The sequence below is a fragment of the Nothoprocta perdicaria genome, unplaced genomic scaffold (assembly GCF_003342845.1).
Source record: "Nothoprocta perdicaria isolate Ctin4 unplaced genomic scaffold, notPer1 scaffold_12, whole genome shotgun sequence".
NCBI classification, from domain to species: Eukaryota; Metazoa; Chordata; class Aves; order Tinamiformes; family Tinamidae; genus Nothoprocta; species Nothoprocta perdicaria.
This window is the reverse complement of record NW_020454316.1, coordinates 3,154,917-3,177,152: the sequence shown is the minus strand read 5'-3', so window position 1 is coordinate 3,177,152 and position 22,236 is coordinate 3,154,917. Positions and strand designations below refer to the sequence as shown.

Sequence of the window (22,236 nt, the reverse complement as noted above, 5' to 3'; positions counted from 1 at the left end):
GGTGGGGGGATATTAAAAAAAGGGAGAAAAAGAGGAGGAGGGAGAAGGGAGAGCGTCAGAGGTCAATGCCACAAAACAATAGATATTGATGTCTCCATTCATTTCGAACAGCAGAAAGGTCAATGCCTCCCTTGCCTCATGTTTTATGGCTCAAATCCCGCTGCTAACAGCAACAATGTTCGTAGTCAGACCTCATCCATCCTGTTTTATTATTATGATTATTTCTAACCAGGTTAGCCATTTTGAGGACGTGAGGAGAGCGGCAGGAGGCGGCGGCTGCCCTGCGGATTATGGCAAGGGAGGCTCCGCTTTTGGGAATGCTGCTCCCACTAAAGCCAGCCCTTTCCGCCCCCTAAAAACCGAAGGGGGCCGAGGCAAAACCCCTGCGCTATTAATCGTTATTCCCCGCGCAGCATCCCGGTTGGTTTCTATGGAAATGAGCGCCCCGGCTGCCTGTGCATCCGTCGGGAGCTGCGGCGGGGAGCTCAGGGCCCCGCTCCACACCCGGTGCACATGGTCAGGAAAAGGGATCTGACCGGACACGCTATCCAGGCGGGGATCATCCCTCTGCATGGATTCCAGCCCGGGATGCAATGGGGTGGGTGGATGGATGGAGGAGGCCATGGGGGATGCCCCACTGTAAAAACAGGATGGTGGGAGGAAGTTGGGGCAGCTGCCAAGGGGCAATCCCAATCCAGCAGCGCATCCCAGCGCCCCGTCGCCTCTGGATGAGGGATCCCGCTCAGCCCGACTCCGCAGCCCCACAGGACACAGGGTTGAGCAGGGCTGAGCCGTCAGTCCAACACAAGCCCTGCCAACCCCAGCTCTCCTCAGGCTTTGCTACCCCAAAGCCCATTTCCAAACTGATCCACAACCATTATCCAAAGAGGCTCCGAGGCAGAACTGCCCTGGGGCTGGCCAAGCGCTCCTGCAAGCCAGAACCTTCCAGAACACCTACGGAAACGCCCGTGACTTGGTCCCATCAAACTCCTCCACACCAGAGTGCCGGTGACTTGGTCCCATCAAACTCCTTTGTACTAGAACCCCTGAACTCTTCACATCCAGACCCTCCCATTCCGCAGGAGCCAAAAACCACATGGATAATCAGGCCACTAATAGGAACAAACGGATTTTGATTTTAGCCACGAGCTGCACTTGCCCCCGAGCATCCTTCTCCCAGGGAAACGCGCGGGTCTCTCTGTTGAGCAATGCCAAGGTTTCTTCCACAGGCTCCAAGGTCGCAGGGTTGGATTTGGGAAGCGGGAAGTCCGGCAGCAAGGAGCGGGAATTGCACAGAGGCAGCCTCGGCAAGAAGGGCCCCTTCCGTAATGGAATTGATTTATTTCACACTACAGCCAGCAGCATCAGCAGCCTCGGGACATCCCCTCCTTCGGAGGCCTGCAGATAGGGCAAGATCGCTGGAGAGATGGGAATGGGAGCGTTTTGTATTAAATAAAACCCAAGGAGACGAGGCCGGGCTCCGCTCTCCTCCCGCACGCCGCAGCCTCGGCGCTCGCTGCGCTCCGCGTCCCGTCCACGGCTCTGCTCACAACATATGGTGCGATGTTTAATAGCCCGGCTCTGCCAATTGGGGACTATTAGGGTGGGTTTTTTTCCCAGTGTAAATGTTGCAGAATATAAATTGTAATTAACACCGATGCCAAAATAGCACTTAGAGAAAATAAGCACATTATTAACATCTGGTGAATCCTGCCTGGAGTGCAGAAGCAGCGGAAATTCGCGCTCACCATAGGAGGATTTGTAGTACAGATACCGAGCACCGGCCTGCAGTCGGGGAGCGGAAGGTGGAGGAAGTTTTTAAGCTTTTTAATCAGTATTTGCAGGGTTAACTTAATTACCTGGGAAAGGGCGCCCTTTCCCAGCCCCGGCTGCAACGGGCACTGTTCGTATCAGGACCACCGACCTGCTGCTGTGAGCACAGATGCCCGAATGTCGCATTCGGGGTAGCAGTGTTACAAAACCAGATGGGTTATCGCTGTGCCAAGCAAAGGGCCCAAGGAAAACACGTTGCAGCAGGTTAGCCCCATCCCTAAGAGCAAGGGGTTAACAACAGCACGAAGCCACAGGGGATCTGTGCACACTGCTGCTGTGCCCGAGCTCGGGCTCTCCAAGCCAGCGAGGAGGCAGCTCTGCCAAATTCCTGCCGGTGCCTCGCACGCACGGAGGGAAAACTCCTCCGCAGGTGGGATATGACTCGCTCCAGCGGCACGTAGGGAGAGGGAGGTAATCCCTGCAGGAATACAGGTGCCCTGCAGCATTAGGGAGCTGGCTCACACCTCCAAGCGCTCAGTCTTGCCTCTACCCTGCCCGAGGCTGGAGACGCGGGGGGAACGCAGCTTTGGGAAGGCTCTGAACGCTGCTCCCTGCCCAGCGCGGCCGCTCCGGCACAAAGCAGGTCCGAGCTGGACACCGCCGCGGCTCCTGCTCCTGCCAAAACCCAGAGCTGATCTGCGAGGAGGGGAGGAGGAGAGCGCGGAGCTCTGCGGGATCCGAGAAGGGAGTGGGATGACAACAGGTAGGAAGAACGACCTCGCTGGAGCACGAGTGGCAGCAGATGCCAGGAGCGGGAATCAGCTCCTTGCATGCACCAGGATGGGATTCAGCATCCCAGGAGTGCTCCCGGCAAGAGGACATGGTCATTCCTGGGACAGTGCAAACCAACCTCACCACCTCCTTCCTGGCTGAGGACCCGAGACTGCTGGTCCCAGTTGCTGACTGGGGAGAGGGTGGAAAACCAGAGGCAGACAGCAAATACACCCAGGGATGAAGCAAATACCCATCCATCCTTTAAGCCACACACAGACTTACGCTAATAAAAGACGGCAGCGTCCTGAGCACGACAACATTAACCTCTCTGAGCAGAGGGGATACCACAGGCTGGCCCAAAAGACAAACCCACGAGTCAGGTCCAGGCAGGTACCTACCCGACCGACGGGAAAGCAAGGAGGGAAAGGGCTCTGAAGGCAAAGGCTTTGTGTTCTCCAACCCTGTGAGGCGGCTTCCTCAGCATCCTGGATCACCGCAGCACTCAGACACGGAATCTTGCATGGAAAACGCTGGCGAGGAGATGGGAACGTCACCCTGCGCCTCCCCACGAAGGCAGAGGTGCAGCAAACCCAGTCGCCACGTTAGGCAGCGTTTAGGAGATCGGGGTGAAAGAAACTGGCTACACCAGAGGTCAATAACTGTTTTGCAAAGAGGCAAACCCAGCGTTTTGCCACAAAACACTCCAGCTAAGGGGAGGTGCGACCGCCACGCAGAAATGTCGCTCCAAGATTTTGTAGCTTGGTTTTTGGTACAGCTGTCTGATGTGTTCCAAAGTGCTCAAAAAATAAGGCAATATGAAAGTGATGCAGACCACTACTGATGCCTGAGGAAGCTCTGTGGAGCACAGAAACCGACTGAAATCACACTGTGAAAACACTTCATTAATGTCTCTAAAACTAGCACGAGCTCAAGGCATGGGGTCTAAGGACAGAACCTAGACACTACCTTCCCATCTCAGCTGCAAGACACACGGCATTTAAACCAGATCTAAGCTCCAGCTTACTTGCTGTGGGCACCATCAACCCCAGGTCAAGGATTTCAAAACCAGCTCAACCTCTTCTACCAGGACAACCGATGGAAACATCATTAGCAATAAGAACATCCCACAGTCAAGGGGCTAATGACCATGATTTGTTATTCTAAAAGTAAGAGAGAGAGTCCTTGAGGTACTTCTCATTCAAAAACCCTTTAAATACCCATGATCGCAAGTGTATGTGACTACAAATGCTATTTGTAACATAGAAAAGATGTGATTTATTTCAACTGAGCAACACACTTCTGTGCCTCGTAGCTGGCCTAGGCTTTCTATTTTGCCAAAAAGAGACCAAAGCAAAGAATGATTTCCACCAATATCACAAAGTACACTGCCAAAGTACACAGGGGCCCTCACACCAGGCAACACAGGGGAAGAGCATCATTAAGACAGTTTCTCTTACCTTTAACTTCAGTAAAACAACAAAGCAAACCATCACGAACCGCAAGGAAATACTCATCGTATTCCACAAGCCTTGGAGATAGGCTTTTTGGAGGCGAGCATTACCCAATAGATGTTTCCCCACGGCAAAGGCCCAGCGTTTTTTGTTGTTTTGTTTTGCAATTGCACCTCATTAAAGTGATTGTACAGCATCGAGCGAGGCGGCCACGGGCTGAAGCTGGGGAAAATCCAGGCCAACGAGCAGCTCTTCCGTGTGGTGGCTCCAATTGTCCCCTCCGCGCCGCGACCGTCACCACCACAGGTTGGGAGGCTCCTCGGCCACTCTGCTTTTAAACAAGGTGATTTCATCCAAGTGCCTCATGGGGACGTCTCTGATGACCTCTGTCAAGTCCTCGTGAAGGAGGGGGAAGATGACGACGTTTAATGCAGGGCGGTCTGCCTGGAAACTAGATCAGACACGGGTTATTAGCCGAGGAGAAACAAGAGTTCTCTGGGGTAAGAGCAGGGGCTTGCATGGATACAGGTAGGACACAGGGAGCAAGGAAGGGTTGTTCTGGAAGCAGGAGGGACACAGGAAGTCAAGGGCCCCAGTCCTCCTGTGAGCAGGGCTGCATCGAACCACTTTGCAGCGAGTCTTTGGAGCTGACGAGCCCAATTCAGGTCTGACATGAGGAAGGAGTAAAATCCCCCAAAATACAGATGTTCTCGGAGCTTTTCCCAAGCTGAGCAAGGTGCTCGGGGCTAACAACTGAAAGCTTTTGCAAACCAGCAGCAAGTTGCAGAGCCATTAAAAGCCAGGGCAGCGCAGTGCCAGGCATTCCCTCAGGGCTGAGCCCGGGATTATCACTCCAGGCTCCGTCCTTGTGCATGCAGAGCCTACACTCTGCAATTAGAGCAGAGGCAAGTTTGGGAAGCTCAGATCTGCAGATAAGCATTTCAGTGGGCTCACGCGCATGCACACGCACACACTGCAGCCTCCTTTTCAATAAGGGCTGCAGAAAACCTGCCTTGGCAGCAGATGAGCCTGCTCTAAACAGAAAGGCTCTCAGGAATCCCCGCTTCGCCACTTGAATTCCGGGTCCTAGCTCCTGAAGCTACAGCCTCAAACTGTTTGCACCCCGTTTAGATATAAAATCTGCAATTTTCTGTCCTCCCAAGACCCCCTCACCAACACTGCACCACTGGGTCTGCTTTGCAGCACGCTCGGAGCGACTCAGACCTTGCAAACGAGAGCCCTGGCACGACAATAAGAGAAGCAGCTGGATTATCATACAAGCAAAACTTAAAATATGCATAATTTAAAATACGCACAAAGAATAACCATACAAAAATGCCCACATGCCCATCAGCTCTACAAGGCAGCAACCTGATAAGCTAGGAAACAAGGGGGAGAGAAAGAGCCGTAAGAAAACGTGCCATAACAAGGAAAGGTCAGCTTCCCCCTGCAAGCTTTTACAGCTGGGATAAAGGGAATTTATGTCATCGCTGAAGGGTTACACCCTGAAGTTTAAAACGCTTGTGACTATTAGTAATTCTCCATCAAGACACTGCCTTTGAACCGTGTGATGAGGGGCAGGTCATTACTGTAAAGGAGGTAGTGCCAGAGTGGCAGCATCAGTCCATGGAGATCAGAACCAAAACGGGTTGTACTGGGTTCAAAGAGGAGATCTCTGCTGAACAAGCATCCAGAAAATCCCCAGCTCAGACTCCTAGCACCCAACTGGCCGGACTGCTCTCAAATAGAGAGGTCACTGCATTGGAAACACGCACGAAAATCCCAAGTAACTCATTCTAGCAATAGGGCCAGCTGAGGGAAAGGCCCCAAGAGCCTGGAAATTCTCCAGGAGACAGAAAAAGGTGTTCTCATCCACAAGCAATGTGGGACAGAGGTGCCAAAAATGCAGCAGGCAAATATTCATACCAAATTTAGCTGTTCAGTCCTGGTGGATTAAATCAATTCTCCCGGACCTGCGTAGCTGCAGGAACAAGGATTTCCCCTATGAAAACTACCTGGGGAAATTTAACACCTCTCTGCATCCCGGACCTAAGGATTAGCAGAAAAGACCCCCTTTCCCTGAGCTCATCCTGGGCTTGTGCAGGAGCTGCACAGTTCCTTGCTTCCATAGCACTGCCTGCAAGAAACCAGTCTGCAAATAACTGCTGATCCGGGAGGCAGTTGGGTAAAGTCAGCAGTGAAATTACATAAAATACAGCAAATGTCTGTTTGATAGTCCCTCCTCTGCCTCGGCTCCTCATGTTTCTTATCCAACGCCACAGTCCTGCGGAGAAAATCATGTTAATAGAGCAAGTTTACTGAAGTTCAGCGTAGGAGAAAAACAGGCATCTTTGCAGGATGCAGCCTTCCTGACCATAAAATCCCCAAGGCACAGAAACCTCTGCTTCTTTCTTTGTATATAGACTCTCTCAAATGAGATCTGCATGCTGCTTTCTCACCATACGCAAAATTGTAGCTTAGAAGCAGTCTTTACATGTAGCTATAAAAACAAGAACCTAGACAAGTTTACACGACAATCTGCCACCAAGACAGCTGGGGAAAAAAAAAAAACCCATCACAGTAAATATACCTTCCAAAAAGGCCGGATTTATGTAAGGGATTTGAATTTCGTCTTGGAAAAAAAAAATACAATAATAATAATAGAAGTAAAACAAAAAGAAAGCTTTGTCATTTTTCCCCCCAAGCAGGAAGCTGTGTGTGACTGCAGCCCTTGTAAATACCACAGCCCCGTGAGCCGACGCTGTAGAATTCTTTCCATGTACAATTTGCGTGATTTAAGGGAAAAAAGGAAAAAAAAACAATCAAATGCACATGGCTCACCATTATTCTCAGCTAAATGTGCGTGCAAAGCCTCTGCTTTAACTGCCTGTTAAAAAACACCCTGGTTTTAACAAGCAGCTGTCACAATGTTAAACTGGGATTAGCAGTTCCCCAAAGCAGCCTCCCTCTGCAATCCGTGCTCCTTTCGTCCTTCCCCGGAAGGCAATTCCTTTCTCCGTGCACCTGTCCAGGTGGGCTAGATTAACCGAGGAGCACTTAGAGCCCCTGTTGGAGCGGCCCCAGGCACGGGGAGGAGATAACAAGAAGGGGAAGAGATTGAGTTAATGAGTTGCAGAATAGCTCCTGTAATCTTCTTGCCGGTTCTTTCCTCGTTCCGCACCTGGATGGACTTCAAACTGGCTCGAGCTCTGCAAGCACACGGCTTGTAAAATAAAAACCCGAAGGACAGAGAAGGATGTCGACCTGGAGAGACAAAAGAGCTGCAGCTCCAGACATGCAACCCTGCCTTCTTCCAAAGGAGAGCCGCCAAGGGTATGTTTGCTAGCTCCCTCCTGCAAAACCTCCAGACTAAACTCATCACGATTAATTAAATGAAAGCAAATTTTCTAGGCAACTCACTCGTAGCCCCTTCAAAACAAAGCTTTTAATCAGCACCAACCACTGGCACGACAAGAGAAAATACCCCTCTCCGTGCACATTTCCCAGCATAGCCTCATCCAGCAGACTTGACACCAAACCAGTCACCATCCAGCAGACACTTTTGCAAGGAGGTCTCAAAGTGTCTTCGTTTGGATGTGGACACAGAACGAGCCTGGTTTCAGCAGCTGCTTGGAGTCATCCCTGGAACAGGGAGACACAGATTAAAGCCCAGGCAGCTTCACCAATCCCTCCTGGCATCAGCTGAAATACGGCCCATGCTACAGTCAGATCTTGAACATGTTGCACGTGGCTGGAAGGGTTAATAGCACTTTGCTATTTGCCTCCAGAATCATCCCAGAACAGGTGTGGACTGGCCACGGGAAGGTTATTTTCACAAGAACAGCTTGGTAAACAGCCTCACACTATGGGCTCAATTACTTCCAAAGCAGCATGGCAGGATCCAATATGTAGGTCACAGACAAAGTCAAAAAGAAGGGGGAAAAGTCTAAAGCAAGGAGTCAGATTCCCCTGATTCCAGCCGGACAAAAGAGTCACTCCCTGGAATGTGGTTATCTCCTGGCAAACACCCCAGAGCGTTTCCAGACAAACTTCTTCAGAGGGGAGGCCACCCAGTGCTCAGAAGTTCACCTGCCCACGGAGCTCAAGGGCATCCCAGATCCGCAGGTGAGCGGCGGGGCCATCCCGAGCTCCATGGGCACCACAGCTCCCTCGGGATGACAGTCACGGCTCCCCCCACGGTGTCACCCGCGCCCCACACTCACCTTCCTGGTTACAAAGGAAGGGCATCGCAGCATTTGCAACCAAAGACTATTTCCTCTGGAGATCTCCAGAGGAAAACAAGAGAAAATCCTGCGCCAACTTCAGAGGTTTCGGCACATCCCACTTCAAACCTGGCGAGCAGGAGCAGGGGCACACAAGGTGGTATAATTAAGCGCTGGCACTAAAAGAAGTACACTTCAGATACCCTGCATTTCCTCATTTTATCACGAGCACATCAAGGGCTGATTTTTTTTAAACATCAGCAAATGAGATGGTCTCACGAGGAAAGAGACTTGGGAAAGAATTTGAAAGGAAACCTCAAGAAGCTGCATGTGAGGGAACTAAGTACAGAGGGCCTGGAGAAGGTTCAGACTCACAGCAGTCCTCTCCTCTCTGCTGTGGCCACACATCTCCTCTTGCCTCCATGCAGACCTTGCACAGAGCCCGTGCCACCTGGCAAGGTGCTTCTGGAGAGGAACGAGTTTCCCTGGAGAAGAGAAGTCGGCCTGGCCCTCCTTTTGGCCTGAGCACAGCTCTTTCACCCACATGCACCCAAAGCACCCTGAGAACCCTCCTCCAGGCACAGCCCAAGTTTGTTTTCACTGGAAGACTGACATCTCCCAAGTTCAAATAGGGCATCTGCCTTGGAAGCTTCAGCCAAGGCACCTGAGCCAGGGCTGGAAACTCCCATCCCTGAGGCTGAGCCTGGTGGAAGGGAGAAGCAAAAGGACAGCGGGAGCAGCTGATGAGCGACAGGACCCAACACACACACATGGTTTTCCCATCCTTTCAGGAAGGCCAGCCACACGCTTGGGGTTCGTTCCACTGCTCAGTCCCAGAAGTCACTACTAGGGAATTGCGAGACCTCTCCTTGCTTGCAGGGACTGCCAAGAGCACTAAATGAGGCTTCTCCGGGGCTTTTTCGAGCAGGGCTAAAGAATCCAAGGGCTGAATTCCACCCCAGGCACCTTCATTCACGAGCAGGGTGGATCCTTGCCACCCTCCAAATCCCCAGGTGCCTCTCAAGGCGGCTCCAAAATCTGCACACGGCAGCTCCAAAGGAGCAGACCTGCTCCTTGGTATCCTCTCCTTGCCAGTCCTGACGGAGCATTAGCACTGCGCAGACTTCACCTTCTCCTCTCAGAAGTGGCCTTCAAAAGTTCCCTGGGAAAGGAGCTGTGTTTCCTCAGGTTGCTTACACCTCACACAGGGCATCTCCTCCTTCAAGCGCTGTCTTCTCAAGGCCTTTCCCTGCATCCATACTGACCAACTGGCATCCTATCCAAGCCTGTAATTCCCCCTCACCTAAAACCACAGCGCTGGAGCCTCCAGCCTGAGAGGAAGGGTCAGGACGCGGCCTCTCGGGACGCTGCTCACACACGACACCGGTTAATCTCCCCCCTCACGCCAACTCATCCCACGAGCTGAGGCAAATTGTCCCCTGTAGGGCACGAATGACACCCGGCCGCTCCGAGGCTTTTATCAATCCCGAGTCCGAAGGTCCTGCGTTCTTTGAACTCTGCAGCAGTCAGATGTGACCGGCCGATGAGAGAGGGAATGAGGAGCCGAGGAGCGAAGCCGGAGTGGCCAGGACACGTCCTGGGGGAGTGCTCTGCCAGAGCAAGCTGAAAGTTATGTCCTAATCTCTTCCACAAATTAAAAAGCTACTGCAATAACTGCTCAATTAGATTTATTTTACTATGGAAATGCTTTAAAGCTGCACTTAATGCTTCCGTTCGGCCTTTTACACCCTCATGAAGAGGGAGCACGACAGCACTATTCCAATATTATTTCTCAGCCAAGAGAGAGAGGAGGACACTGCTTGAAACCTATTTCGTGTGCAAAGCAATTTGCCCTCTAAGGAGGGTTTGGGGACCGAGTTCCCTTCAAAACACATGAGCCAGCAGCTAAGCCAGGCCATTTGGGTTAGCCACAGGAATGCATTCAACGAGGAGACATTTAGTACCCGCTCCTAAAGTCAGAGGAAGGCACAAAAGCAGCGGGGATGGTCCCACAGGCTGCACTGGCTGGCAGAGCATCGGAATCCACCTTCCGACAACATTCCCGGCGGGAGCCAAGGTGCCAGGACCGCACCCCAAGCCAAGCCCCTCCTCACGGAGCCCTCCGACAGTAACGCGAGCTGACAAGGATGTAGTTTGTTATTCAGCCCGTGACAGAATGATTCAGGGGTTTCTAAGAGCAGGAAATGAGGCAGACAATGAAAGCTGGAACAGGATGCTAATGATTCACTACAGCAGCCTGGCGATACATTAAGTCTCCTGCAATCCAGGGACGGAGCCCACGACACGCTCAGGCTCGCGGCGCTGGCAGCTCCCGCGCTCCTGGCTCGGGGATTCGGGAAAAAAAACACGAGGTCCTTTTTATTTTCAAGGTCACAAGGAAGAGGAGGTGGTGAAGGGAAGCTAAAGACAGCCTGAAAATCTCCAGCAAGCCCTAGGTGGTAATAGCAGCTTTTTGCAGTGTCAATGCATTTGCGGCAGTCAGGTGGGCAGTGCAGCAGGGACAGGAAGGAACTGGCAGAATTCAGAGATTTTCCACCTGTTTTCTGCCCTGACAGCCCCCTCCCAGCCGCTCTGCAAGGCAACAGGAGCATCCGCAGGGGCTTTTTCTGAGGGCCAGCCAAAAACGAGAACCAGGGCAGGAAGAATAAATCAGCTTACGAGGAAGAAACTGAAGGGACTTTCAGGGCAGAAGTAATAAGGGAGGGGAGAAAGCTTAGCTCCGAGGTGAGTAAAATCTCAGTTGTGATGATTTAATCCCGTGCCAAGCACTGGAGGAAGGACTGGCTTGCTCAGCACTTCCCAAGCACTCGCAGTTTCAGCCCCAGGCTCCCACCTGCAAGTCCCATTTCTGCAACCAAATCCCAGGTGGGTCCCACAAGCCTTCCACGTCGTGGCTGTCACAGCCTCCCAGGCCTATGGGAATGAATTTAAGAGAAAACATCCAGGCAAGAATTTAATGTTAGAAGGATAATGACAAGCAGGGGAGAATTTAGACAACGCTAGAGCAGTCGGAATAGCCAGATCTAATTAAGGCTGAAGCAGCTATTCCTGGAAAGTGGTGCGAGGCTTGTTGTGAAAGTCCCTTCGAACTAAGCAGGGCTCACACCTGACACTGGCAGCAACAGGAAGACTAAGTTTGTAGCTCTCTTTCTCCAGGTCCTGCATCCCCAGCACAGGCAGGTTGTCCTAAAAATAGGAAAATCCACTGCACTGGAGTGGATTTACCCCTAGAGCTATCTACATACCAGGCACAGCAATGCTGTCACACAAGAACCATTTGCTGGGGACCAACAGCCAAGACTTGGCTTCCCCTGCAGCCAACAGCGGAGATGGGACCACCAAGCCCCGCAGCTCCAACCCAGCATCAAATCCCAGCGGATGCTGTGGCAGGATCCGAGCTCTGGCTCCTCTGCACCACCTCCTTGGGATGCAGGAGGGGACGGAGGGGCTGCCGGAGACCCCCCAAGCTGCCCAAGAGCCGCTCCAGCTGCACTGCAGCCCCTCACGCCCAGACCATGGCTCAGCTCCCCTTGCATCTCTATAAATCACAACTCAGCTCTGCACCTCGACACTCGCCCTGCTGCAAACGAAGAATCCCTAATGGCACCACTCACGCTCTGCATTTTTTTTTAATTCTACTATTGCTTTCTTGATTCGTTTCAAGGTGTTTTTCCAAGGACTTTTCACAGGCTTCTATTGTCTGGTAGCACCGAGCCCTTGAAGGCATTACAATAACAAACATTTAAGCCAAGCCCAGAAAAATTCAAAGCAACCCAATGGAAAAGAAAGCTCGTCCTTGATGTTTTCCATGCATTTCCGTGCATTCCCGGGGGCTTCTCCCAAGCCCTTTCCTGCTGCCGGGCTCCACCGCAACGGCTGCGGCACCGGTGCCGTGCAGCAGCGCTACGCTGGAGTCATCCTAATTCCCTTCCCCACAGCATTTCTGGGGCATAGAAATACAGGCGGATAAACAAGATTATTCAGCGAGCAGCCATCAGGACAGCACTGAGCAGGCGGGCGCCTGCTGCAGGCCACAGCTCCATCTACTGACTAGTTGTCCAAATCGCAACGGAATCACAGCAAGTCAGCCCAAAATGAGCAGTAAATCTTCCATTTCGTGGAGGTCACCTGCACAGAACTGGGCTCAGGCTTGAGCCTCCAAGCTTAGGCGTCGGAACTTAGGACTGCGGTCCCTTATAGTGTTCGGAATTAGCACTCGAGTGGTTTTGACGTGAGTTATTTAAGCCATTCAGCCTGGAGTTGAGTGTTTTGACAAAATCTCAGTGCGAGGGCACAGGGGGAAACGCTGTGCACCAGATCTGCCTCCATCCCAAGCGTGACAGCAGCTGAGCACCATGTGATAGGACAGGAATGCTGCTTTACAGAGAAGCTCTGAGATGAGGCCACTGTCACGTGCAAAATCCAAGGAAGATCAGGGATACGGATCACTCAAGCCACATTTCCTGCTCTACCCATTGGGCCCTTTTTCCCCTTCTGTGCACGGAGCCTGTCCCTGAACCATAAGGGAGATCATCCCTCCCATATGCACAGGAGGAAAAAAAAAAGAATAAAGAAAACACTGCAATGATATATTTGCCCACAGGGAAACAGGCTTCTCTAAAGCTCAGAGGAGACCTTGCCCTTGCAAGCCTCGTGTTTGCTGATGAGAGCTCCCGGTGAGTTCGGCTCCGCTTACTGTGTTTCACTGCAAAAGAGGCAAAATGGAATCAGAGGCTTTTAATGATTTAAATATGAAAACTAACCCCCATCAAATGGCAGCAAATTTCAACCGGCAAAATGCCTGCAGGAAAAATGGACAACATGGGACTCGGTTTAGAGCTGACACAGGACTAAAAGATGCGAGAGCAACTCTCAGCAGGCAGGCAATGGTGCAAATACACAAACACTATCTGTACTTTATGGGCAAGAGTTTGAGAATCCCGGTCTCTGCTGTGACCTGATCCCTCCTGTGAATCCATGTCTGGAAAACACAACCCCGTACTGCATTAGGTTGCTTTTTCAAGTCCTACAGGCTGCAGCAAACTGCTGGTGCACGATCAGCCCTAGGCCTTTCCAGCTCCTCAATCCCCTCCAAAAAGAGGGGAAATAAAAGTCACTTAAGCCACATCTCCCTGGTCAAAACCCATCAATCCCTTGGCTGTTCTCAGCCTAAGAAAAGGTCATCTCAGCTGGCCCTGAACCAGGAAGCCTAATCCTCAGTGGGACCTGAGGAATACGCCTCGATTCCCCCAGCTCAAAGAAAGGGGGGCAAACAAAGGACGGCTCCAGCTTCGCCAGCTCCGCTCTCCTTTCCCCCTTCCCACCCCCTTTTCATTACATGCAGCATCGGCACGAATTCCAAATAATAAATCTATTTATATATACATAAATGCCCTTCTCTCATTCTGGCACAGAATATCCAACTTCAAGCCCGCTGCCCAATTGGCTCTTACGAGTCAGGGCTTGGATTAGAGCCATGCAAGCAGCACATTTTTAAAGCCATGCTGTGTGAACCCGAGCCCTCATCCGCAGGTTTAAGCAATGAACTAGCTACCAAGAAAACGCACTCAGGGGTTTTACGACATGTCTCTTCGCCCTTGAAGTAATAGATAAAAATGCAGTCAAGAGAAAGTCAATTCCTGACCCCATCTGTAGGCATATTTGTGCAAGGACAGGAACGGGATCACTGGAAAAGTCACATGGTTAAAGGCTTGCTGATGGCTCATGGAAAGCTCCGGGCTTTGCTTACACATCATTTTCTGTATTTTATTCCTTGCATTTTATTCCTACAGACAGTTGCACGAGGGCAGGATCTTGGTTGCTTAGGAGAGCATCTGCTCCCCCTCCTGAAGTCATAATCTTACGTGACATCAAAATCGTTTCCAGAGCCACCAATTACTGTGTCACAGAGGATTCTGACTTCAGGTGCAGAATCAGCAGTGGGTGCAGATGCTCTCTTAAAACAAAAGAAAAAAAAAAAGAGGAAAAAAATATTTTCATACAAATGTCCCTACGAATAAAATACAAAGGAAGAAGAAAAATAGCCTGACAGCCAGAATTGTTACTCAAAATAGAAATAGCTTTTAACATTTCCACAAGGCATCGTCTGCTCTTTGGAAGGTTCCCAGGGTTTAAATTATTAAGAAGTGCAGAGTGTAGTTGGGATTCATACACACCAAGGAAAAGAAGGGGGAAAAAAGCCTGCAGAACAACATACTTCTGTCCAGTAAAGGGGCATTAAACTTTGGGCCAGTGCTGCAAGGGCATCTCACATGGGTGTTAGAATAGAAAACGTGAACTGTGGATACTTGCTTCTTCCTAAGGATCCTCAAAGCACAACTGCATCAGACCAAGGAATGCTTTTAGAGATACGAAGCCCTGTAAAAAAACAAATCCAAGACATCCTTGACACATCACAAGGAATTTACTTGGATGTGCCCAACAATCACTCTCCCAGAGGAGCACAGGCCTTCTAGAGGCAGGAACAACCTTGTATGCAGTTTGATAGGAAGCTAATACAGTCCTAGGCGCTTCTGGATTTGATTCTAGGAAGCAAGCCAAGTCTAATAAGTCAGGGTGAAGCTGGAGAAAGGCTGGAGGGGAGGAGCACCCTTTAGGATGCAGTAATAATGCCATGCGAGTTGAAATTTTTATTAGAGCTTAACAGAGGAAAGCAACAGTAGGTGACAAAGGAAACAGACTGAAGGCGGAAAAAATGCCTTATAGGAGAAAAATAATAATGGGGAGTCTGTTGCATGGGAAATATTTTGTAAGATGACTGCTGCTATTAGAAGATTTCAAAATGCCAGGCGTAATTAAAAGCTCCCTTTTCAAATGCAGTTCACGGCTCGCACACAAATGCTTCCCACCATGTGAGCTTCAGAACACGGCAAGGGGCCAGGCGAGATGCATTTAAGAACTGCCAAACGTGCAAAGGCAGCATGTACCATTCCCCCCTCCCCTAAAGAAGCCTTCACAACAACCCTTTAAAGGCTTTTGAGTTGCGCTGCCGGGAGATTATCAGTAAGTGACATTTACAAGTGATTAGAGGACAGAATTATCTTAGTCACTTGTGGGAAAGGAGGAAAGCTTCAAGGTCAAACCTCTCAGTACTTAAAACGCCGCCAGATGTTTTGTTTACACAAAATTGCTGTTTGATTTATGATGGAGCTGTACATACAGAGCTTCAGCTCTGCCCTAATAGAACTGCAGAGAAGATGAGTGGGAATGGAATCAAAAATTCATACGATACCCTCAAATATTTCACTTATTGACTCTCATTTTAATGAGAGGCTAGCTCACGTGCCAAGCAGTTACACAGTACCTAGTGGCTTCCTGAAAGGAGTGCTCCAAGCAATATAAACGCTGGCAGGCAAGGAAACGGAGATAAATCTCGAGCAGATCCAGCAATCCCCTATCGACCCCTTGGTGCACTCACCTCCGGACAAGAGACTGCTGGAGATTTTTGCAAACGGTAAGAGACTCTCCCATAAACATGTGGCACATGATGACCTCAAGGCAGTTGGCCATGAATGACATCACTGCGTCAGACTGCAGGGTGCCGCTCCGGGAGACGATGCAGAGGCGCTGGAGAGAGGAGCAGTGACTCAGGGCCTGGAAGAACTGGGCGCCGGCGCTGAAGTAGGGCTGCTCTAGCCTGCAAAGAGAAACAAGGGCAAGGCGATGGGCGAGCGGTGCGGGAAGCGCTTCCGAAACGGAGGGAGGATGGAAAACGGGAGGGAAGATGGAATATCCAACAGGGTTTGGTAAATGGAGCAACCAGTTTCTCCCACCGCCTCTTCCTCTTGCACGTGCAATAGCCTTCTTTGACCTGCATATCACTGATGCACGTACATATAGCTCTGCAAGCTCAAGCCTCTTGCAGAGACACTAATAAAATATCAATGCAGAAAGACCCCAAACTGCAGAATTCCGGAGCCCCCAGGGCATTGCCAGAGTAGCTGTGTTTTTAACCAGTTCTCCACAATAGCACATTGGTAAGAGGGACCTTAGATTTGGTCAACAGGTCCACCCTTAGGGCAGGAATAACAGCTTTTGCTACCTGGCACGCAGCAAGTGGCTGATGTGGATTGGGGAGTCACTGCTCCTGTGCACCAAATGCTGATCAAACCGGCCACACTGTGTGCTGCCTAGACAGAAGCAGGCGTGAAAAATTCATGAGGCACCCGGGGTAATGCAGAACTCCTGCCTGGGAGTCAAGGCCACCACCACCAGCCTTCCCTGGCCAGACAAAAGAGGAGGGAAAAGGACCTAAGCTACTGCTCTCCTGTAGCAAGGATCATCCTCAACCCAAGCTTCATCTTGAGCATCTCTAGGCCTGGAGAACAGAGTCCAAATTTGCTATTATTGCTACACAGAGTCTGCCATCACGGTCCAGAAGACCATAAAGGAGCAGAGTGAAGCCCCATGCGATCAGTGAAGGTCCAGGTTTCAACCAGCAGCCTAACTGGACTGTTCCTTCACACAAACGGGTCTAGGGGAGCAGAACCTGGTCTCACCCTTCACGTGGATTTACTACAGGACCTCGGGCTCCCCAATCCCAGTCACTGGGTCAGAGAGGCCATGAGCTCCGAGATGGTTAATCCACCAGATGACAACGTGCTCTCAGTCCCCACCTGAGCCAGATAATCTCTGTGCAAGCGTTTGTAGCATGGGGAGGTATCTCAGCAACTTAATCTTGTTAATTGATAAAATGCAGCTTAAAGTCCCACCCTGAGAGTGATGGTCAAGTAACAGTGTAAGGACAAAGCAGCCCACTTTGGGTAACAGCTTAAAATGAACATGAAGGAAATTGGAAACCTCCCCCCCCCCCCCTTTTTTTTTTTTTTCCTCCAATTTTATTGGTCCACAAGAAGCTTAGCTCAAAAAGCCCAGGAGCTTCTGCCTTCCCACAGCAGGTTTCCTGGTCAGCCAGGGGATGTGACAAGGGAAGCACACTTGCAGTACCCCCTTTCATGCGCTAGATGACAATGTTGCTTTGGAAAACCACCTACAACCCATTCCTAGCTTAGAGAAAAACCCTTCCTGGGGAGAGGACAAAAGGCAGAAGCAGAGAAATAGTTAAATGCGAAAGAAGCTGCATTATTAGGCATCAAGTAGCAAACACTCAAAACCCTTTAAACCCACAAAAACTTCCTACACTTTACTGAGATAGAGAAAAAACATCCTACATTGCAAAGCCTGGCTGTCACTGCAGGAAGACACCCTTGTTTGTCCTCTAGGCTGCCTCACGTTTAGCCTCCATTTCAAGATCTCTGGAAAGAACAGGGCCTGAAACAAGTGGTGATGTCTGCACCTCTAACCAGACACCCATGGGAGAGTGTCCACAGGCCCAGGCATCAAGCAGGTCCATCAACAGCAGCTGCCACCCCATCCATGAGGGAGGCCAATCTGCTCCTTACTGTCCATTACAAAGGGGAAAATGGTGTAGGAGGAAAATCCTCTTGAAGTTTAGCTACCCTGACTCCCTTCTATTGCTCTGCATTAGGAAGGTGCACGTGAGCACCAGCCTCGGCTGATGAGCAAGGAGTTTTTATCACAACCAGCTGCAATCAAAGCAGCGTTCCCCAAGAACACGGCCTTATCTTTGTTGCTGCTGGGCCATTGTTCTATGGGCAAAGGAGGGCAACAGGGCACTCAGCTCTAGAGATTTCATCAACAGAAACTCAAAAGAAAAAGCAAATAAACAAACATACACACAAAAAATACCCAAATACTCATCTTTCTAAAGAGCAACACTTGCAAAGTTCACATGGGCTGCTGCAAAGAAGCCATGCTCTTTGCTTCAGCAAGTTTCAATGGAAGCCAAAGGTAGAAAAATATCTCAGTGGGAAATCTGAGATCTCAACATTAACTAATATCCTAGGAGTGTCTTCCTCCCTGGAAGTTTTCCAGAGATCTAAGCATATACCAATCCAAAGAGTCAGGAAAGACATATAGCATTTAAGCCTGCCCTGGCAGACTGTTAGCTCACAAACCAGTTATATCCACTCTTCCTCAGCTAAAAGGAAGGAAGCTGCAGCATGGACTTTATATGCTTGAAATAGTGCTTAAAAGACAAAACCTGAATCCTCTCCGTACCTCAGGAAGAAAAACACTCAATATTTGAAACTCAGCTACTTTTGACCAGAATAGAAATGCTTGGCTAGTGTAAAAATAACATGACCACGTACTACAGGTCCACAAAGAAGGAAAGAAGTTCAGTGATGACCCCTCACCTCAGATCTCTCAAACACTTGCAGTGTTTCAGCATGTCCATGAGAGCAGACATATAGACCACGTTCCCCATCATGCCCAGGTTGGCCAGCGAAAGAGTCCGCAGATGCTGGCACTGCAACCCAATGCTAACGAGTCCGGAGCCAGTAAGGATATTTGGCAGCTGGGCTAAGGTGAGGCTTTGCAGGTAAGTCACCTGGCCGATGGCAGCTACCTCGGCATCGCCCACGCTCTGGGCCCGGATGCAAGGGGGAAGCGAGTTCCGAATTGCTGGCTCGTTGCGGGGCATGGCAGAGGAAAAACTGGACCCGATTATTTCCAAGTTTTCCAAAAACGGAAGGCTTCCCATCAAAGTCCAGAACACTGAAGAATGTGGCTTCTGGTTTGAGTACGTCTGTATCCCAATCCGGACTTTCTTTCCTAACGTTTGGGGCATCACATTAGACTGCATGGGAGGCTTTTCCATGTTTGCAGCAACATCTGTTATGGAGCAGACTGGCAGTGCTAACGAAAGCAGGTGCTTTAGTCTGGCCAGCAGCTGGCACAAATGATTCCCTATGTTTTTTGAGCTGTGATGATGAGCTGCAGAGAGGTTGAGGTGCCTCAGGTTGCAACAGGACACTACTAGACTTTCCAGAATGCTACTGTCTATGTCATCTTCTGCTTTCCGAAACAAGGATTCCGGAGCCAGACAATGAATACAGCCACTGAGATTCAAACTGGTCAGGCTCTTAAGATCCTTCCCACCATTCATGACCCTCTGGATCAACTGACCACCCGACAAGGTGCACCGGCTAAAGCTGAAGTAGAAAGGGTTGTTGAACTTCAAGTGTTGCAGGAGGCCAGAGCCGTTAATCCAAGCTTTGGGCAATTGCAAAGCATCCAGACGTACATTTCGAGCCATTGAGTCCAGAAGGTTTTTAGTGGCTCCCGTTTCTGCAAAACTGCCAGGAGCAGAAATGAGGAAGGCATGAAGGTTCTCGGGCGTCCGATCGCTCAGCACGGCCAAGTACAGCCTCACCACCTCCTGATTAACATAGCCAGGAGCCAGCCTAGCGTAGAAGACACGAAGATTCTGGTAATGAGGGACATTGCTCTCACCTACCATTAGCTGTCCAGAAAGCATAAAACCTTCCCGCGAGTGGTCAAGAATCTCAAAATACAGCAGCAGTTTCTCAAGGCTGGTGCAGCACGGAACGACGCCGTAGGACGGAGTGTAAAGGGTTTGCTTGAGCTCCAAGACGCGGCTCAGAGTGGCTTTACACTCGCTGCTCAGCTGGCTGGCATCGAAACCAGGATTGACGTCTATTGCCAGGGAGCGCAGCTGCTGCAGCGTGGACAGCGTCTTGGAGAGGTGCAGAGAGGTGATGTGGCACCCAGACAAGTTCAGCTTCACCAGGTTCTTGCACCGCGTTATATGATCAATAGAGGAGCTGGGCAGCCAGTAGCACCCGGCCATGTTCAGCTGGTAAATCTCTTTTCCAATATCCCTCATCAGCTGCTTCACTTTGTCTTTGTTTACCTGTACTTAAACAAAACCAGGTTCAATGAGACATATGGGAACAGCAGATACCGACTCAGTTTCCTATTCCTATGGAGACAACAACCTGCATTCGGATTATGTGCCTCAATCAAATGTTTCCAAGCACTAGCACAATCTAAGAGTTATTATACAGCTCATAAGCGTCTAGAACATGGCAAATTAAGCCAGTTAACCTTATGCTCCCTTTACCTTCTCAGTTTGTGTCTGCAGTACTGACCAGTGAGGCTGAATCTTTTCAGCAAGTAACAGAAATGGGACAATCTCCATTTTCTAACTGGAAAGTTATTTCAGCAGACATACAGGTATTTCCGAAAACTCATACTGAAACAAGAGTGTGTCAGATTTATTCTCATTTTAGCTTCCAGAACCTAAAATTAGGAGTTTTCATTGATGGTATTTTATGTAACTAAGGGAATGGGAAGCTCTTCTAACAAAGCATTGAGGAAAACAAATGCTTTTATAAAAAACGTTTTATTGTTTATTTGCTTTCAGAATTTAAGAGCAGCACATTTATAGAGACGCACAGAAAAATCCTACTCCTAGAAACTTTTCCAGGAGTCAGATTTGTCATCAGAACTAACAGCAGCAGCAAACTGCTCTCCCCACCTTATAGTCTTTCTGCAGTAAAACGGTGTGGGTTAGGCTCTTGTCCAGGCAGAGCGTGGCGAGTTTCCTGCAGGTTCTCCTGACGTTCAGGACAAGGTCTGTGCAAGGGACGTAGCTCAGGATGTGCAGGAGGATCTCATCAGAGAACTCCATCAAGTTGACACCGTTACTCTCCTCCTCGCTCTCCCCACTTACAATCTCCTGGATGGGGGGAAATAAAGGAAAAAAAAAAAAAAAGAGAACCTACTAGCTCAGAAGCTTCAGAGGTCGGGAAAGAACAGACACCTTGAAATTTGGGATGAAGAGGGACAAAATGGAACCAGAACCACCTTAACCAGGAAGTACGTGGAGAAGCCAATATCTTCCACTTAAAAAATACCGAGGTAGAGCGAAGCTGCGCCCAAAGCTGCAGTGCTATGGACTGCTTTAAAATGGAAAACACTTCTTACATTCAAACCACTTCTGCTGCTTATTTGGTAACCGGGAAAGCGACTCTCCCCCCGGCTTCCTTCCCAGCGTGGCACATCCTTCTCTCCCCTCCTTCCCTCTGAGCGTGACTTGAGCAACCGCTCACCTTTTGAGAGCCTCTATGGATTCACCCACATATATACATATATAATGTATATATTTTAAATATATACGTAAAGCAGAAAGGCAGGTCGGCTCCGCAGCACCCACGGGTGCCCTGCCTTTATATCGCAAGCGCTGGGGACGGGTTAACAAGGCGAGGAAAGCCTTGGGGTGCGGGAAGGGGCGATCCCGCCGCGGCCTCGGCCTCACCTCTCCGCAGCGGAACATGGCGGCGGCGCCGCGCGGCCGCCGCCGGGCGCCGCTCAAACCGGCCGCCTCCCGGCCTGCCTCCCAGCCGGCCCGGCCGCCGCGCGCCTCTTCCGGCGCTGCCATGACCCGGCTTCCGCGGCTCGCCACTCCTCTGCGCCTGCCTAGGCCGCGCCGCGACGCCATCTTGAGCGTGGCCCCGGCCCCGCTGCGCAGAGGGCGGGAAAGGAGGCCGGTCCTCGGCGCCATCTTGGGAGCGGTACGGGGAAGGGGGGGGAGAAACCCCCTCCGCCGCCATCTTGGGAGCGGCGGGGGCCATGTTGGGAGCCGGCTCCCTCCATCACGAAACGCCATTTCTTGCCCCGAAACGCCATCCTCAGAGGCGCCATCGAGCCGGTTCTGTCCCAGCCCCAGGTGGCAGGGCTGCTCGCAGGTGCTCATCACCCCACAAAGCCCTGAGTCGAGTGCCGCAATGTAAATGGTGCCTTGGAGGCGCAGCGGGAAGCTGGTCGCGGCACTGACTCACTTGGCCGAGCAATGCTGGCAGCGTTGGAAGCATCTAGAAAATAACCCCCTGTCTGTTCTTGGTGTCCTCCTAGCCCAGAGGGAACTGAGGTGGGAGAGACATGACACACACGAGGCCTCAATGAGTTAGCGCAACCAAAGGGACCATGACTTCCTCAGGGCCCTTCCTTCCAGGACATCCACCCCACCTGGGAACCCACAAATATAAATCAGCTGGCCCCTTATTCACTGCTGCCCTCAATGATCCTGAATCTGGGCTCTATGTAGACTCAATCAGCTTTGGTACTAGGTGTAATACCCCACTTTG

At 50.6% G+C, this 22,236-nt stretch overlaps 1 protein-coding gene across 4 annotated transcripts; it reads right to left on the bottom strand.

Moving 5' to 3' along the window:
* Window positions 1–3,405: 3,405 nt before the first annotated feature.
* On the bottom strand, window positions 3,406–21,548 carry FBXL18 (F-box and leucine rich repeat protein 18). Of its 4 annotated transcripts, none has more exons than XM_026054110.1 (5): window positions 21,408–21,548; window positions 20,628–20,828; window positions 18,481–20,000; window positions 15,681–15,899; window positions 3,406–4,449 (listed from the first exon to the last, which is right to left on the bottom strand). In XM_026054110.1, exons 1-5 carry the CDS (start codon window positions 21,528–21,530, stop codon window positions 4,293–4,295), a joined length of 2,220 nt encoding a protein of 739 aa, XP_025909895.1. In that variant the 5' UTR covers window positions 21,531–21,548; the 3' UTR covers window positions 3,406–4,292. The 4 variants fall into 4 exon arrangements, with proteins under 4 accessions (XP_025909895.1, XP_025909892.1, XP_025909893.1 ...); XM_026054107.1 differs by lacking the exon at window positions 21,408–21,548 and adding an exon at window positions 21,202–21,249; XM_026054108.1 differs by lacking the exon at window positions 3,406–4,449 and adding an exon at window positions 11,126–11,155 and having other exon boundaries at window positions 21,408–21,476.
* Between the last annotated feature and the right edge of the window lie 688 nt (window positions 21,549–22,236).